The sequence below is a fragment of the Diceros bicornis genome, chromosome 22, assembly GCF_020826845.1.
Source record: "Diceros bicornis minor isolate mBicDic1 chromosome 22, mDicBic1.mat.cur, whole genome shotgun sequence".
Taxonomy (NCBI): domain Eukaryota; kingdom Metazoa; phylum Chordata; class Mammalia; order Perissodactyla; family Rhinocerotidae; genus Diceros; species Diceros bicornis.
The window spans coordinates 18,896,506-18,915,672 of record NC_080761.1 but is presented as its reverse complement, the minus strand read 5'-3'; the positions used below and the strand labels follow the sequence as shown (position 1 = coordinate 18,915,672).

Below are 19,167 nucleotides of genomic sequence, written 5' to 3'. Positions count from 1 at the left end.
AAATTGCACTAGAATAAGGTTACTGATGTGGGAGGAAGAGAAAGTAAAATAAAACTCACAGCATATATTCTAGACAGGACTGCTATTTTACAAATGGATTTAGGTGCTTACGTGTACCTGGCACAGACACTGGAGATTTAACGGTGGTTTGTGATTTGACATGGCCCAGAACATGGTCCAGTGGTCCCCTGTCCTTTGAAGCACTTGGTCTGTTCTCTTGATCACTGTTCTGTACTCTCCCACCATCACCTCCCTGTCAGGGCCCCATTCCTTCTGCTCTTTCCTGGTGGAACAGTCCCTTGACCTCCGTTCCTGCACTACTCATCTGGACTTATCCTTGTTGATAGGTTATTCTGTTACCAGTTCTCCAACTGTGGTTCACAGACCAGCAGCATTAGCATTGCCTGTAAACTGATTAGAAATGGAAATCCTTGGGCCTCACCCTGGACCTACTCAAGAAGAAACTTTAGCTGTGGGGCCCTGCAATTTTGTTTCAACAAGCAAGTTAATCTCCAAGGTGAGAATCACTGTTGTACATAAATCTCAGTTCTGAGCATATCACCCCTTTGCCCAACACCGTTTACTGCCTTCCTGCCAACAACCAAGTGAGTGTGTGTGTGCGTGTCCTTCTATCCAAGGCTTTCTGCAGTCGAGCACCAGCTCATGTGTCCCTATCCACGGAGGTGTGTTCCACACTGTCATTCTAATGGGTTACCCGCTCTTCCCTCTGCTCTCCTGCCTCCTCTCTCTGTTAATGTTGGGTCCTCTGCTAGGAATGCACCCCCTCTTCCCTCTCCTTGTAGAAACCTTACTCATTCTTTAAAGACTTGCCACGTGACATAGTGGTTAAGTTCAGCACACTCCACTTTGGCAGCCCAAGTTCGGTTCCCGGGTGCAGACCTGCACCACTCGTCAGTGTCCATGCTGTGGTGGTGGCCCACATACAAACTAGAGGAAGATTGACAAGAGATATTAGTTCAGGGCAAATCTTCCTCAGCAAAATTAAATTAAATTAAAAATTAATATTTATCTAAGGAATTCACACCTATGTCTTTGAAATCAAATAGTAATGAAGGGTTTACAAGGAACCACGACAGGCCCTCCCCTAGCTTGCAACCCCAATCCTTCCGATCCCCCCAGTTCCATTCCCCACAGAAACTGGTTTAGCCATTTCTATTGTAATTCTTCTTGTGTTGCCCTCTATCTATATAACTAATACACAAATACTTCTATTTAAAAGTAATTTTAAAATATTATGCACTAACTTCTTGCCACAGTAGATAAAATCTGAATAGATAAACTCGTAGGTGGATAAAATTTGGTAGACATCCCATTCCCCTCTCCACTCTTCCTAATCAGTCCTCAGTTAAATCTTGATTCATGCCAAGTTCAGCTTGGCATGAAAGGTGATCCCTTTCCTGGAATGTTCTCAGATACAGCTCCTCTCGTGCCCGCAGAGAGCTTTGTATCTCTCTTGTGCATTGTCCCCCCCGGCCCTTGTATTATAGCCACGTTTGTATGTGTGTGTCTCCCATCCCCAGCAGCTTGGTAGAGCCAGGGAAGTCTAACCCGTCCTTTACTTTCTCTGAATCCTCCCAGGGCAAAGCACAGGGCCTGGGATGTAGTACACACTGCGTCAATGGGGCCAATTTCACCATAAAGTAAACTATTTGCCTGACATTTGAAGCTTGGTGGTGTGACAGCAATACAAGGAATGAGTCTTCCCTTTCCAGTGTGGTTTTACAACATTATCATGGGGAATACTAAACTGGAGTCAGGAGACTTGAGACAGACTAGTGTTCATGGTGACGACTTCTAAGACCCTGGGTAAGGTACTTGATGGTTTTGCTTCCATTTTTCCATCTATAAAGTGGCAACAATAATGTGTATGGACAGAGTTGTAGTGGGGACCAAATGCAACACCACAGGATATCAAATATAAGGTATTGCATCGATTCCTTATATGTAAAACAAAAAGGCAACCTATTTTCTGGTCGCACATAGGGCTATTAAGAACATTAAAAACAATCTTTAAATAGAAAACTTCATTTTTAGATTATCCAGAGGGTCTTTCTTCCAAGATCAGCCTAAGATTTTCTCGGGGGAAATTGTATTCTCATTTGTCCAAAATTTAAAAAGAAAATTCAAACGTTTAGGACCATTTGCCTATTCTTACTTGTTGATGAGAAATCAGTGTTACTGCCAACCTTTCAGGCTTTGAGGGGATTTCAAGTTTTATCTTGATTTGATGGTTGAAAAACAAAATCAACCAAAGGCACATTTTCTAACTCCTTATCTGGCCCTACTCATTAAAAAAGTGTGACCTACTGTTCTATCAAAACTAACTAAACCTTAAATGTATTACCAACTCTCACTTACCAAGGGTAATGGGACTACAACGCATACATAATTGTATCTTACATTTATACAGTGCTTTTAACTTCTTCAAAGCACTTTTCACTGTACTACATATATAGAACAGATGGATTATTATTTTTTTTTCTTTTTTGAAATCCACAAATAAGGTAAAAAAGAAATCTTAGAGTTAATAATTTCAACTTTGTACCTTTCAAAAGCTATTAGAACTTGTAAATTTGTCTAATAGGACTTTCATTGCTCTACTCTCTTCTTGACCCCTGTCAACTAAGGCTAGAAATGACTGAAAGATCTAGAGGAATCTCCAGAGGAGAGGAAGCCAAGGAGGGAAGGAAGCCAAGGTCCTAGGCCATCCACAAACTAGATCATTAGTTCCAGGGTAATTACAAATAACTGACTGTCTATGTGACTATATCCAACGAGTCCAGAAAGAGATGAAAAGGCATAGGAAATGATGTGTGAGTAACAGTATTTACAGGGCTCTTGTCACTGTCATTCTCTCAACAAGCATTATTGAGCACCTACTGTATGACAGGTGCTTTCAACAAAGAGGATGGGTACCGCGACGAACAACCCAGGCAAGACTGCTACTGTCATGGACATGACCTTCCTGAATGGTGCAGACAGACAACAAACAAGAATATAAACACACAAACAAAGTAACTTCAGGTAGCACTAAGCTCTGTGAAGTCCACAAACACAGGGATGTGATAGTCAGAGCCTTGGGAAGGGGATGCTATTGTAGATAAGGTCACTAGGGAACCTTCTCAGTATTTGAGCTGTCTTCTGCAAGAGGAGCCCACCTTGTGCAGGTCTGCTAACCAGACGATGGGATGAGGGAACTTGCCAAATATGTTAGAAGGAGGAGGGTCCAGGCCCATCCCAGTTCTATGGTTATTCACTTTGCATCCTTTTGGAGATATTCCTAAAACCTTTCCAGGACCCCTGAATTACTGTCTTTCCAATGGGGGTTGCTAATACTGATCTCCTCGAGAGGAGTGCTCTGAGGAATAATGGGTAAACAACTGTGAGGAGCTCTATAAATGCTAAATAATGATCACAGTAACAACGTTTCATTAAAGTCAGCACCTTGAGAGGCAGCTCACACTCGGGTGCCTCGGCAAATGCGTAAACTGACATGGCTGCTCCCTGCACACAGCAGCACCATCCTTTAAAACAGAAAAAATAAATGAGCCAATGGTCCTGATACTCAAAGTAATTAGTGATCAACTATCTTGAGAGAAAGCTGGTGTGTGAAGTGTACCATGGGAGAAGCAAGATAATGGCACATCACAGCCCAGCACAGGCAGAGGGTAACTGGTGAACCAACTGGTCACTTGCTGGTGCACACGTCACCCGCTACAGGGTGGTAATTCTGACCTCGTCAGGACGAGGCGCTGCCACCACCAACAGCCCTGGCAGACAGAAAGTGGGATGACAAGGAGCCAGATCAGCAGCATCTCTGCCAGAGTCCCCTCTTGGCCTTGGAAAGCCTCCCCTGGAGGAGGACTGAGCAGCCAGCACCAAGGGGCCCTACCTGGAAGAGCACCAAGGAAGCGGGGATGGACACTGCATTTTCTCCTTTCTAGAACGAAATATCCCAATGACAAGACAGACTTCAGCTGTCTTCAGAGCTGCGCCTCCCCACATAGAGATATGAATCCATCCTCCTGGCACCAAATCTTCCTTCCGGAAGACCTCTCCCCAAAACATAACATTAACATCACAAAAAATGAATTCTTTCTTGTGGGTGCTACCATCTCTTTGATATAAATATGCATGTGCCTAAACATTCTTTCCTGTCTCCTACCCCCCCATCAGAAACCACATTGTGTGATATACACACAAGCACATGCACACATACACCCAACTCCTTTGTTAAGCCCTGGCTCAGCTATTACACAGTGCCTGTGGAGTGTAGGTCACATAGCAGAAAAGTTTAAATTATTGTTGCTTCTGCTCTAAAAAGCAGAGAGGAAGAAGAGAATAGAAAAAGAAACCCTTATTTTAAGGGTGATAGTAAACACTTTGCCCCAGGTTGCTGAGCAGGTCACTTCCCCCCTGTGGGACAGGGAGAATCGACATGATCTCTGAGGTGCTATGAACCCTCAGTGCAGATATTTGAGGCGTGACTGGAAATGAGAGGGGTTAAAAAGAATATGGCAAGATAATCCTCGTCTTCAGGAAATTATGGTTTAAATTGATTGGGTGAGGCCCAAGACCCTCAAAACAATCTGATTTTAATGAAATGGAGTAATTTTAAAATGTTAAATAACACTGGGATATTACATTAAAGTACTTTGGGTGAGTATGCTGCACGGGACATGGTGAGTGCTCAGTAACTTCCTGCTGGTAAGTGAGGCATTTCCATCTGCCAGTGTCTCAGGCTGCTCGGACCTGAACCATTTATTTAAGTAGACCATTTGTTCAAGTGTTTTGTTTCCCAAAATAGGCAGCGGAGGAATCTAGGGAGAACTGTTCTCAGGAGATGTGGTCATTCATCATCACGGCCAAATCAGTCTGGACTAAGTTGGTTCATGAGCAGGACTGCCCAAATGGCTTCCAGATTTTGTTTGGTAAGTGTTTTTAATGCCTTGGCGATAGTGGACTATCAATCAGGTGGAAGATAAAGTCATAAGGAGGGAAGGTACCTGTTCAGAGCCTCTGCTTTTAAATTAAGCTAACCACATTCAATGAAATCCAGTAACAAACCCCAAGGAATGTTCCCGATTATTGTCTTGGACCCTTTATTTCACTGTGCCTTGTGTTTTTTCAAATCTCTATTTCTGTTTTTACCTGCCATTGACTTTCTGGATTCCCTTCTCCTTCCAGCTTCTGGCTCTGTGCTCCCCCTTTACACTTGATGAGTATTTTGGTTTTCCTGCTTTTCACCTTTGGCACTCTTTCGAAAATGGGTTAGGTTTATCTTCTGGCTCTTTCTACTTCTGGCAGCTCAGAAGTCTTAACCCTACTCAGCCGAGTTTTGATCCCAGGACCATTTCCCGGCTTTGACCCGGCTCAGTGGCATCCATGCTGGGCTTGACCCCTCCAGGTGGGGGCAGGGGCAAGAGGAAGGATCAAGCAAAGAGCAAGCAGGGAAACAGGAAGAATCTCGGGCTCAACTTCAACTGTGCAGGGCACTGAGCCCTTGCTGGCTGTCCATTCTCTGCCTCCTTCTTCCCCTGCTGCTTTCATTCCCTCCTGTCTCTGAATTTTTCATTTTTACTAAGTCTCCACCTTCTTACTGGTCCATCTTCTTCCAGCATCCTCTTGTAAGATGTAAATGGCAGTGAGAGTAAGTGATATCCATTAGCCAAAATACATTTGATAGCTGGGAGAAACTGCTGAATCTCTAGTGTCTTTATAGCACTTATCAAATGCCATTTAACCATAGTCGTTGCCAAACTGTTCTGGGCTTTCCAGGGAGTCAGCTGGTAGCTAAGTCAATAAATATCTGTCAAATGAATGAGTGAATGCACACTAGTTGTGTAACACTGCATCAGGTACTTTAAATAATAGAAAGGGTAAGACTTCATCCTGGGCTGAAGAAGGACATCATCTCATGCCCATTCACAAAAGGACTGTTTTGAAATATCACTGAGGGCCAGACCAGGCTCACTATTTCTTCTAGAACACAAGAAGTCATCTCTTAATGCACAACCGGCTTCATGTGGACAAAACAGAACATGAACAAAGCTCTGGTTATGGCATAACAGACGCCCACGAGCTAATGAGCTGTCGAAGGTGAACACTGCATTACTGCCAGTGGATTTTCTACATAACTTCTTCATAAACAGCAAAATGCATAAAACATAAATGAAGAGAATGAGCCCCTGTATACCCACCATTCATGTCAAGTCATACAACAGTGACGTCGTCCCAGAAGCCTCCACTCTCCTGTCTATCTTTTACTCACTTGTCTTTATAATTTCTCCACCTTTATAAACTCTGCTAAAACATTCAGTTTTACCCAGTTCTGAAATCAAACTAGGTTAAAAAAGAAAAAGAATAATTGCATGCACATTCAACAATGGACATGAAAAACTGGTTTTTTTTAATAAGACATTTTGAAGTGTACAATTTCTTTTGCTGATTGAGACATTCACTTTTTAGTCCACTTTTCTGTTTTCTGACTGCCAGTCACTCTACTCCTTAATACTTCAAAGGCATTCGTCCCAAAGCTGCCTTTGGTGTTATTCTAACGCTTTCCTGGACTCAACTGAGTTTTGAAGGAGACTGAGCTCATCATAATGAAATGGAATGTTGACATTCCACGATCATCACTGTAATCATTCCTAACTTATACTTTGCTTCAAAAACTCTCTTCCCCTCCTCCCTAAAGTCTGTACTTTCAAAATAGTGTCTACACTTTTAATTATGTCTGACAATAAACTTCTCTCACCATAAAATCTGATTAATCATGGACTACACCCATCCTTATCTGCAAATATCCTATTCTTTTCAATTGCATTCATATCGGGCTCCCAAGAGTCATAATATTAGCAATGAATGTTTTAACTGTTTCTGTAATTACTGTTTGTCATTATTGCAAATCAAAGTTGTACAAACTTTGGATTGGATGCTGGTTGAATTATCTACCAAATTGGGGTGAAGGATCCTTTAAACTACTGTATACTGAACAATCTACAGAGTAAAAACTGAAATGGAACTTAAGCGACTTGGTCTCCAGAGAGAATCAAATCTGATGCTGTAGTGTTAACAAGGTACTTAGGGTCCAGAATAATCCTGCTAATGACACTTCTTCCAAATTAATCAGTTAATGTTGTGGGTCCCGATGAGACAGGATTCAGGAAGGCAGAGAGCAGCGGGGAAAGCTCCTGGTGATAGGATCTGATAGAGCAAAGGGCAGAAGACAAAAGGAGAAGGCTGTATTCTGTAGAAGTGATCTGGACCACAGTGCTGTAATTACAAGTTTACAACGCTGCCACACTGCTTTGTGAAATGTAATATTTTCGTTATTATTTTCCTTGATTGAGATTCATATTTTTCAAGATGTAATAACTAGTAAGATCTAGTCTCATTTTTCTGTATATTTCGATACAGTGAGTAGAGTGCTCTGGCTGAGTTAACAGTTTCATGTAGGGGAGACCTGAGAAACAAGATTGGCAAGGAAGGGCAGGTCAGATTATGAAAATCCTTAAAACATTTATACTGGACTTAATCCTTCAGAAGTCATTTAGTGTTCTCTTTTTTTTTTAATTGAGAGCACCATGAGGAAAACGGTCTTCTTGATGGTTTCCAAGGGGTAAAAACTCTAGGCAGAGAGATTAGGTAAGATGATAACAGCAAAAATTCAGGCATTAAGAAATAAAGTTAGACTAGGCTGGCAATGGCTTAGAAAGAAAGGACGGATGTAGCATTATAAGGGAAGAATTTGGCTTCTTTCCCTTTGTCTTTTCAGCCACTTGGGCTTCATACTATTCAGTCTTCCTGATTTATTTCCCTTCCCACTTATATTTTCCTTCTTCCCTTGATAATCTACTTTTTCTTTCCCATTTTTATTCTCTCCTTTCCTTTGCCTGCATTTAAAAAAATTCTCTCATTACCTTCCTGAATAGGATGATGACTGAATCAGTCAGGTAGAGATCAAATGTGAGATCTGAGTAGAAATTACCTATAAGATTTACTAACTAATTAGAAAATGTTGCTGCTTAAAAGGCATCTTTTTTTAACTTTTTATCTGCAGTGAGAAAGAAGAAATGAAAGAAGAAAGATGATGAGGGTGTGGGAGATCAAGATCTGGCCACCCTGAAATCTATCTCTTTACCTTCGTTGTTTTCTCTAGGGACATTTGACCTCCCCCACTAACCGCCTAAAGAATTTGACATGGTGGATCCTTCCTGGAACAGATCTATCATGATGGCTATAAAGATAACGTAGGATGGAGATTACAATAGGAAAGGCACCAACAAGCCCCTCTTATCAGAAGTTCTGTCTCTCTGGCCACATTCTCTGGATGACCCTGTGAGGAGTTGCCAGACAATCATTTACATTTATAAGGGAAATCTCCATTTGTAAAGGTATCTCCCTCTCTGTTTTGAGAAGAGAGGGGGATGGCTTCATTTCTAGAGGCTTATCAATGTGGAAGGTGAGGCCTTAAAGCTGCATAATAACCTTACTCTTGTTTACTGTGCTTTAGTGGTAATCTCCTGTAACTGACTCCCCCCACCCCCAAAATCCTCCTTTGTCATTGGCTGAACATGGTATTTAAGACGAGAATTTCTGCTATTGTGTTGAGAAACACAGTGTCCCTGCCTTCTCCCATGTATACATGTTATTAAACTTGGTATTATTTTCTCCTGCTAACCTGTCTTGTTAATTATTTGGCCAGCCATAACAACCTTAAGGAAAAGGGCAGAGGGAGATTCTCCCTCTTCCCCCTACAAGGGAAAAAAAGAGTAGGATGGAAAAGGAAGAGACTTTCATTTACTCATCCATTCCAGAAGTGCTGTGTTTCCAGAGAAAGAGACAGAGCCAAAGAGACAGAGAAAATACCACACAATAATTTGTGTTATTGTAGTCGTATTATATTTTTCCCCTTCTAACTCACTTGGGTAAAGTAGAGATACCAGGATGGGAGGCTAAAGACTAGGGTGAGATGGGCAGTCTCCTTTCCTCCCTTATTGTCATGCTATGTCTCATATCAAAAGGTGGAGTCTACCTCCCTCCCCCTCAGCCTCAGTGACTGGCTCAACCAATAGGATGCCTTGGAAGTGACTTTCTGGGACTTTTGAGGCTAGGCTGTAAGAAAACTGGGTCTTTTGGAACATTTACTCTTGGATGCTTTCTTTTGGAACCCAGCCACCACTTTGAGAGACGCCCAAGTCACATGGAGAGGCCACACGTAGACCCTCCAGTTGGCAGCCCCAAATAAGATAATAGCCAGCATCTCCTGCCACCCTAGGAGTGAACCATCTTCACATCCAGCCCAATTGGGCCTAGAGATGATTGCAGTCCCAGCTGACAACTGACTGCACTTCCTAGGAGACCCCAAGCAAGAACTTCCCAGCCAACCCCACCCAATCCACACAACAATAAGAGACAAGAATTACTCCTTCAAGCTGCTATACTTTGTTGTGGTTTATTATAGAGCAATAGATAACTTTTTTCATCCTTACATGAGACATAAAGAATATTAAATGTCTGAAAGATTCATAATGTATATATGTTCAGAATGAATGTATATTTTTTATGATTTTTTTCCTTTTAAAGAACACTTTATTACTCATTAGCCTTGAAACTGGAATCTGAATTGACCTTGATCAGAAATCTTAAGAAATGTTTCAGCAAATCTTTTAAGCACTATCATATTTTGAGTACTGGTTCAGGATAAAGTATCAGGTATCAATACTGGTTCAGGTATCGATGTGACAAGAAAAACTGATGTGTAATCAGAAGATGGAGTTTAAATTCTAGTTCTGTCATTTACCACTGTGTGACCTAGGACAAGTTATTTAACATCTCTGATTCCTAGTTTCCAATGCTATCATGTATTTTAAAGTATTAGTGATGCTTGGCAAAACATAGATAGTCAATAAATTTCCATTTCTTTCCTTCCTATGAAAGTCCTACACTCACAGGTGCAACCATGTCAAAGCTTATCATACTGCTTCCTAACACTGAATATTTTTATTATTTATCAAATATTTCCCTTGATAATTATTTCATAAGCTTCCATAGTGTTGCCTTTACTAGTGTGATCTACCTTACTTTTCCTGTGGGATAGCTTGTTTAATACATTTCGGGGACGCATTCTGTTGCTAGATTCTCACAAAGGCACTTTTGTGACAACCTTCTTTGGTTTTCAAGGACAGGACCCTGTCTCACGTCTTGAATGAGGTTTGCTACCATACCGCAAACGTTAACAAGTTAAGTGCATACCAAGTAAGAATTTTAATTCAGTTCATCACGTTTATGTATTTAAATTTAGAATCAAATTGATATAATTGGTAACATTACCCATTTGCTTTGAGATGCCAAGTGATTGAAAAACTTTAATTCAGAAGCGAATTACCTTGCTTATTTGAATTTATCATTTTTGCATAATTAGGATGAACTAATTTAAGTTGCAGTTATCCTTTAAATGACTTAACTGATGTCGGCTGAGATACTGAGATACTCAAGGCCACATGATTAGTGGAGTCATCCTGAACATCACTCTGTCTCATAGGGTTGGAAAGCACACGTGCACCTTGCGAAGCTTAGAGACAAAAGTTGCAAGCTTGATCTTTTCTCCATTAATATTGTTTTTCTGTTTTGTTCCCCTCACCTCACTCTAGGCTACTTTATGGTTTCCAGAGGGACCACACATTGCATTTGGTGATGGGTCTCCTTTTCCAACTCTGTCCTGATTTTATGTCATTTTTACTCAGTGTAGAGCTCACATCTCAGGTCTGGAAAGGGAAGGCTGGTTATTCATTTGGTGACTTATGGTAGGAATCCCCAAGACAGTGTTCTTTATAGGATAGGGACTGAAGTTCCTTTAGCAAATACTGCTTTTTTATGATGCATTTTAATGAGCGTTTTAAACATCTGGACACCAGACCACCGGTTAGGGTACCTGGAACCCATAATTTTAAAATAGCGTTTTTCAAACGGCAGGTCCTGACCCATTAGTGGACTATGAAATAATTTTAGGGGTTGTGACAGGCACTTAAAAAACAAAATAAAATGGAATAGATAATATTAGAATGCATTACATGTAATAGGGTAAAGTTTCATAAAACTTTTGTACTAGTTTTGTGTGTGTGCATGTATATACTGATTTATGATAAAAATCATTCTATATATTTTTTCGTGAGTTGCTGTCAAGAGTCTGAAAGCCACTGCCTTGGATTTAATGCTATCTGAAACAGTTTCACAATATAACAATTTGAAATGAAGCCTCAACAATATATTTAACATATAAAAGTGTAGATAGCTTTTAGTTACATATTTTAAAGGGATCGGCAAGTTAATTTTTCCTGAGGAGGCTAGCCCTTGGATGACTTCGCATTTTCCAAAGGTCCATGAATCAGTTATCCCAGTAAATGGTAGGAGCCCAAATGCCCTCTCCCTGGGAGGCTCTGAGGTAACAGGTTCCTCATCTCATCTGTGATCTTGTTGTTGCCCTGCTGCAGCGGCTGTTGGAAGTACCATGTCTTCCCTAACCACATCAGAAGGACCCAGTTTTCCCAAAGTCTCAGGCTACCAGAAAGATGGAATCATATTTCTCCCCCATTCGTGGAACCTGCACCTGGCTTGGAGAGCTGGAAAACTCCAACCCTTACCTACCCTCTTTGTTAGAGAACCTCCCTTTTCCTTCCCACTAGGTCCTGGGAAGTTGGGAGGCAGCAGTAAAGGTTACTTGTGTTTTATCCACACCAGCGGAGTCTGTGTTTTTGTGTGAAGGCTGACTCACGTACAGGAGAGTTCCATCCCTAGAATTAGAAAATTAATCCTAATCAGAGTAATGCAGGGTCCCACTTTCAATCTGCTAATGAGCTTTGGAGAGAGATGGCACATCTTCCTCCAGTTGACGGATGCTCCTTTTAGAGGATCTATGACATCCTCCCCAGGTCCTCACTCATCTGGGCTAAGATACTTCAGAACCAAAAGAATCCTCAGGGTAGGAAGGGACCCTTTGCTTTTCTGGCTCTTGCCCCTTGAATTTTCCCAACTTCTCACTTTGCAATCTACTCTCTCTGCCATTAAAATGGCTGCCTATTAAACTCATTAGTGGAATCTGCTATACTATGTCACTTAACTTTTTCCACCTGCTTATGGTTTTTAATTTTTTTTTCCATAGAAAGCCCTGACCTAAATCTTGACTCTTCTTTTACAATGCTTTCATTTTGACCTTAGCAATGCTGAAAACCAACCAAACTCCTTTATCACTGCCCCTCCCCCAAATTTCCATCAACATTTTCCTGTAATCCAGGTTGTTTATATACACTCAAGAGGTAGTCAACAAAGACAGACTAAAGCTTTATACGGGACTTTTTTTCTCCCCACATGGGACATTTTCAAGAATAGAAGCTTTCAGATGAATTAACAAAACAAGGTAGATAAATCTGTTACCAACATTAGAATCTCATTCTAAAATATTTTCTACATCTCAAAACATGGCATAAGGCAGATCCCTATTTTAGAGAAAGGGCCTTATTATATAAAGTTGTCTTGAAGACCCTGAGACTGTCCTTAAGAGCAGTGCTATGGGAGGATATGAGGCATAATCTCGGTCATCCCAATATTTAATTTAAATGGAGAAAGTGAGATGGTCTCCCAAAGCACTGGAACAGATTTTGCCCTGAGCCTCTCCTTGGTTTTAAATTTTTATAATCACAGAATATAGAGAAGGAAAAAATCTGGTGTTCATTCTAACTGCCTCATTTTACAAACTAGGAAATTGAGGCTTAGAGGCATGAAGTCATTAAGGTCATCCAGTTATTTAGTTGGTTACTTGAACTAGCGTGGTTTCAGAAAGGATGCAGAAAAGTAGAAGTATTTGAGAGCTATTTAGGGACTGTGATAATCAGCACTGACTGACTGGTTGGTGATGGGATGAGAGACTGGGTACTGAGGGAAAAAGGATATTCAAAGATGTTGCCTGAGTCATTAGCTTTAGCATCCATGCAAAGGGGAGGCATTCATTCTGAAGAAGAACATAGGAGGAAAAGTATCTGCAGAGAAAGACTGTGAGTTCAGTCTGGGAGTGTTGAGTTTGGATGCCTTTATAAAATCCAAGACAATGTACTACAATCGAATATACACAGGAGGGAAATCATGAGACTACTGAGTTATGAAAGTTTAGTAAAGAGAGTGTCTCCAAGAGGACGTTATCATCATCCACAGCTGCTGTGCAGCCAAGTGAGACAAAGATAGAAAGGTGTGCATCAGGTTTAACAATAAGGAAGTCACTGGAGACCTTGGCAACTCCTAGAAGAAAACATAGGGAAAAAACACCTTGACATCAATCTTGGCAATGGTTTTTGGATATGACACCAAAACACAGGAAACAAAAGCAAAAATAGACAAGTGAGATTGCATCAAACTAAAAAGCTTCTGCACAGCAAAGGAAAGAATCAACAGAGTGAAAAGGCAACTTATGGAATGGGAGAAAATATTTGCAAATTATAATAATAATTATAAGGGGTAAATTTCCAAAACATATAAGGAAGTCTTACAACTCAACAACAAAAAAGCAAAAAACCAGATTTAAAAAATTGGCAAAGCACCTGAGCTGACATTTCTCAAAAGAAGCCATACAAATGGCCAAGTATACAAAAACGTGCTCAACGTCACTAATCATCAGGGAAATGCAAATCAAAACCACAATGACTTATCACCTCACACCTGTTAGAGAATGATAATTATGAAAAAGATAAAAGATAAATGTTGGTGAGGATGTGGAGAAAACAGAACCCTGTACACTGTCGGTAGGAATGTAAATGGGTAGAGCCATTAGTGAAAACAGTATGGAGGTTCCTCAGGAAACTAAAAATAGAACTACCCTATGATCCAGCTATTCCACCTCTGGGTATGTACCCAAAGGAAATGAAATTAAGATCTCAAAGAGATATCTGCACCCCCATGTTCACTGCAACATTATTCAAAATAGCCAAGATATGGAAACAATCTAAATGTCCATTGATGGGAGAATGATTAAAGAAGATGTGGTATATATACATACAATGGAATATTATTCAGCCAAACAAAGAAAGTAAATCCTGACATTTGCCCCAACGTGGATAAACCTTGAGATTATGCTAAATGCAATAAGCCAGACACAAAGAGACAAATATTGCATGATCACAGTGGAATCTAAAACAGTTAAACTTATAGAAACAGAGAGTAGAATGGTGGTTTCCAGAACTGGGGAGATGAGGAATGCAGATGTTGGTCAAGGGGTATAAAGTTCAGTAATGCAAGATGCTATGGAGATCTAGTGTACAGCAGCAATGTGACTATAGTTAATAATACTGTACAGTATTCTTGAAATTTGCCAAGAGAGTAGATCTTAAGCGTTCTTCCCACACAGAAAATAAAACAACTATCAGGTGACGTATATGTTAATTAGCTTGATAGTGGCAATTAATTCACAATGTATATGTATATCAAAACATCAAGCTGTACACCCTAAATATATAAAATTTTTATTTCTCATTATACCAATAAGATGGAAAAAATGTGCAAAAGCCATGAACAGACATTTTACCATATAAGGATATATAGATGGCATATGAGCACATGAAAAGATATTTAACTTCACTAGCCATTAAAGAAATGCAAATTAAGGCCATGATAAGATATCATTATACACCTATCACAATGACTAATACAAAAAATAGTGACAATACAGAGTGATGTCAGCATTGTGGCAGAGTGAGTTGCTCCTTTTGCTCCAATAGGACATCCACAGACCAACAAAGGATCCTCTGCACAGCACGCTAGAATGCCTTAGAGATCCATACATCTATACCTCTGACGGTGAGTGGACTGGACCACGTGGAGGCGCTGGAACTAGGGGAGCAGCAGAGGCAGTTCCCAAGACAGGAGGCTCCAGGGACTGTGGCTATGCCCAAGACCAGAGCCTCCAGAAAATGTGGCGGTGTTTGCAACTGGAGGCTCCAAGAACCGCGGTGGTGCCTGTGACCCAGGTACCTCTCCCCCTGTGGTGGTGGCAGCGATGCCCACAACCCCAGCCCACCCGGCAACAGCAGTAACACCTGCGAACCCAGTGCCCCTGGCAGTGGCAGTGCCAACACCTCCAGAAAATCCAGGGATATCAGTGGAAGTGACATGCATAGCAGCAGCCCCCTAGCTGCAGCATTGGACCCCTGGCTGTAGCAGCACCAAAGGCCATGGAGAACGCAGTAGTAATGACACTAGAGCCCGTGACCCCAGTTCCCCCAGCACAACCCCGGTCCCCCCACCCACAGCAGCAGCACCTGCGAAGCCAACAACCCTGGATGTGGCAGAGGTATCTGTGACCCTGGCGTCCACCTCAGTCTCTCCCTCCCCCCACCGCAGTGAGGAAACTGATAACCCAAATGACCCTAGAAAGAGCAGAGGTGCCCAACATCCTGGTGACCCCAGCGGCGATGCCTATAACTGCAGTGACACCGGAAGCAGAAAGGCACCAGCAACCTCGGAAGCACAAGCAGCACAACTAGGGTACTGATATAACCTCTGGAAGAGGCAGTGGTGGGTGGAAAGCACTGGCCCTCAAATACAACCAGAACTAGCTCAGAATCAAAGTAACCAAAGCCTTACCCAAATAAGAAAGATGTTCATTAATACAAATGCGCCAGCAGAAGAACAACTCATCAAGCACCATGAAAAATTATGGTAACATGGTATCACAAAAGGAAAATGACAATTCTCCAGAAGCCAAACCTGAAGTCACAGAAGATTGTGATCTAACTGACAGAGAACTTATAATAGCTGTCATGAAAAACTCAACAAGCTATAAGAAAACTCAGAAAGACAGTTCAGTGAGCTCAGGAATAAAAATTAATGAACAGAAGGAGTACTTCACCAGAGAATCTGAAACTGAAAAAGAACCAAACAGAACTTCTGGAGCCGAAGAACTGAATAAATGAGATGAAGAATAAAGCAGAAAACATTGGCAATAGAACAGATCATGTTTCCACGGGAAAGAGAATTAGTGAACTCGAAGATATAAATCTAGAAATGATTCCCGTGGAAGAGGAGAGAGAACCAGGACTTAAAAAAAAAAAAAGAAAGAAATTTTATGAGAAATATCTGACTCAATTAGGAAAAGCAACATAATGATAATTATGGGGTATCCCAGAAGGAGAAGAAAAGGAAAGGAAGCAGAGAGCTTATTTAAAGAAATAATGGCAGAGAATTTCCCAAACCTGGGGAAGGAACTGAATATAGAAGTACAGGAAGCTGACACAACATCTAATTATCTCAATGTAAAAAGACCTTCTCCAAGACACATTATATTAAAACTGTCAAAAGTCAATGACAAAGAAAGAATGTTAACGGAGGCCAGAGAGAAGAAAATAACTTACAAAGGAACCCCCATTAGGCTATCAGCAGACTTCTCAGCAGAAACTCTACAGGCCAGGAGAGAGTGGAATGATATATTCAAAATATTGAAAGATAAAAATTGTCAGCCAAGAATACTTGATCCAGCAAAGTTATCTTTCGAATATGAAGGAGAAATAGAGTCTGAGGAACAAACAGAAACTGAGGGAATTCATCACCACTAGACCTGCCTTACAAGAAATGTCAAAAAGAGCTCTTCTACATGAAACGAAAAGGCAAAGGTAGACAACGCTTTAACCAAGGTGATACAGAGAGAGAATCAGAAAACTACAAATACATATTAGAATAGGGGAGTAAACACTTATAACATAAAGGTTAAATGGAAAGAAAGCATTAAAAATGACTATAACCACTCCAATTTGGTAACATATTCACAATACAAAAAGAAATAATTTGTGACAACAAAAAATAGCAGGGGAAGAAAAAAAGGACAGAACCTGTATAGGCAAATGAAGAAAAAATGCTATCAACAGAAAAAGGACTATCTCATCTACGAGACCTTTTATACAAACCTCTTGGTAATCACAAAACAAAAATTCAGAGCAGAGTCACAAAACATAAAAAAAGATAAAACTGAGAAAGACATCAACAAAAACCATCAAACTGAAATGGTAGAGAGAAACGCGAGGAAAAAGAAACAAAGGAAATATAGAGCAACCAGAAAACAAAAGATAAAATGGCAGTATTAAATCCCTATATATCAGTAATTACCCTAAGTGTAAATGGACTGAATTCACCAATCAAAAGACAGAGTGGCTGGATATATTTTTAAAAAGACCCAACAAAATGCTGCCTCCAGGAGACCCATCTCAGCTCTAAAGAAAGACAAACACAGGCTCAGAGTGAAGAGATGGGGATGGAAGATGATACTCCAAGCAAATGGCAACCAAAAGAAAGCAGGTGTAGCCATAATTCTATCAGACAAAATAGACTTCAAGCCAAAAAAGAAAACAAGAGACAAAGACAGGCATTATATATATAAAGATAAAGGAGACAATCTATCAAGAAGACATAACACTTATTAATATATATGCACCTAACATAGGAGCACCAAAGTATATAAAACAACTATTAACAGGGCAGTATTAACTATTAAAGGGAGAAATTGACAGCAACACAATAATAGTAGGGGACTTTAATATCCCACTTACATCAATGGATAGATCATCCAGACAGAAAATCAACAAGGAAACATCGACCTTAAATGAAATACTAGACCAGATGGATTTAATAGATACATATATAACGTTCCAACCAAAAGCAGCAGAATACACACTCTTCTCAAGTGCACATGGAACATTCTTAAAGATAGAAAAAAAAATGAAGAAATTCTATGAGAAATATCTGACTCAATTGGGAAAAGCAACATAATGATAATTATGGGGTATCCCAGAAGGAGAAGAGAAGGAAAGGAAGCAGAGAGCTTATTTAAAGAATAAATTTTGGGGGAAACAAAACAACTCTCAATAAATTTAAGAAGACTGAAATTATATCAAGCATCTTTTCCAACCACAATGGTATGAAACTAGAAATCAACCACCAGAAGAAAGTTGGAAAAGCCACAAATCTGTGGAGACTAAACAACATGTTATTGATTAACTATTGGACCAAAAACGAAATTAAAGGAGAAATCAAAAAATACCTAGAGACAAATGAAAATGAATATACAATGTACCAAAATCTATGGGATGCAGCAAAAGCAGTACTAAGAGGGAAGTTTATAGTAATACAGGCCTACCTCGAGAAACAGGAAAAATCTCAAATAAACAATCTAACACTACATCTAAAAGAATCAGAAAAAGAAGAACAAATGAAGCCCAAAGTCAGTAGAAGAAAGGAAATAATAAAAATCCGAGCTGAAATAAACAAAATAGAGACCAAAAAGACAATAAAAAAGATCAATGAAACTAAGAGCTGGTTCTTTGAAAACATAAACAAAATGGACAAACCTTTACCTAGACTCACTGAGAAAAAAGAGAGAGAAGGCTCAAATAAATAAAATCAGAAAGGAAAGAGAAGAAATCACAACCCATATCACAGAAATACAAAGGATTACAAGACAATACTATGAAAAGCTATACATCAACAAATTGGATAACCTAGAAGAAATGGATAAATTCTTAGAATCATACAACATCCAAAAACTGTATCAAGAAGAAATAGAGAATCTGAACAGATCAACCACTAGTAAGGAGATTGAAATAGTAACTAAAAACCTCCCAAAAAACAAAATTCCAGGACCAAATCGCTTCTCTAGTGAATTCTACCAAACATTCAAAGAAGATTTAATACCTATCCTTCTCAAACTCTAGCAAAAAAACTGAAGAGGATAGGACACTTCCTAACTCATTTTACGAAGCCAACATTACTCTGATACCAAAACCAGACAAGAACAACACAAAAAAAGAAAATTATAGCCCAATATCACTGACGAACATAGATGCCAAAATCCTCAACAAAATATTAGCAAATTGATTACAACAATACATTAAAAGGATCATACACCATGATCAAGTGGGATTTATTCCAGGGATATTAGATATTAGTTCAACATCCACAATCAATCAAGGTGATACACCATACTAAAAAAATGAAGAATAAAAATCACATTGTCATCCCAATAGATGCAGCGAAAGCAGTCAACAAGATTCAGCATCCATTTATGATAATAACGCTCAATAAAATAAGTATAGAGGAAAGTACTGCAACATA

At 40.0% G+C, this 19,167-nt stretch overlaps 1 protein-coding gene across 7 annotated transcripts in view; it reads right to left on the bottom strand.

Moving 5' to 3' along the window:
• Positions 1-19,167, bottom strand: part of LOC131419993 (uncharacterized) — a 56,857-nt gene that overhangs the window by 26,838 nt on the left and 10,852 nt on the right. For 6 of the 7 annotated variants that reach the window (XR_009223425.1, XR_009223424.1, XR_009223426.1 and 3 more), the window contains one exon: positions 813-948. Coding sequence is in view for 4 of the 7 variants with exons in the window: in XM_058565644.1 (XP_058421627.1) it covers positions 813-948 (136 nt within the window). In the remaining 3 variants the exon portion in view is untranslated. The remainder of the gene's footprint in view (positions 1-812; positions 949-19,167) is intronic. The other variant, XM_058565643.1, reaches the window with a different exon arrangement.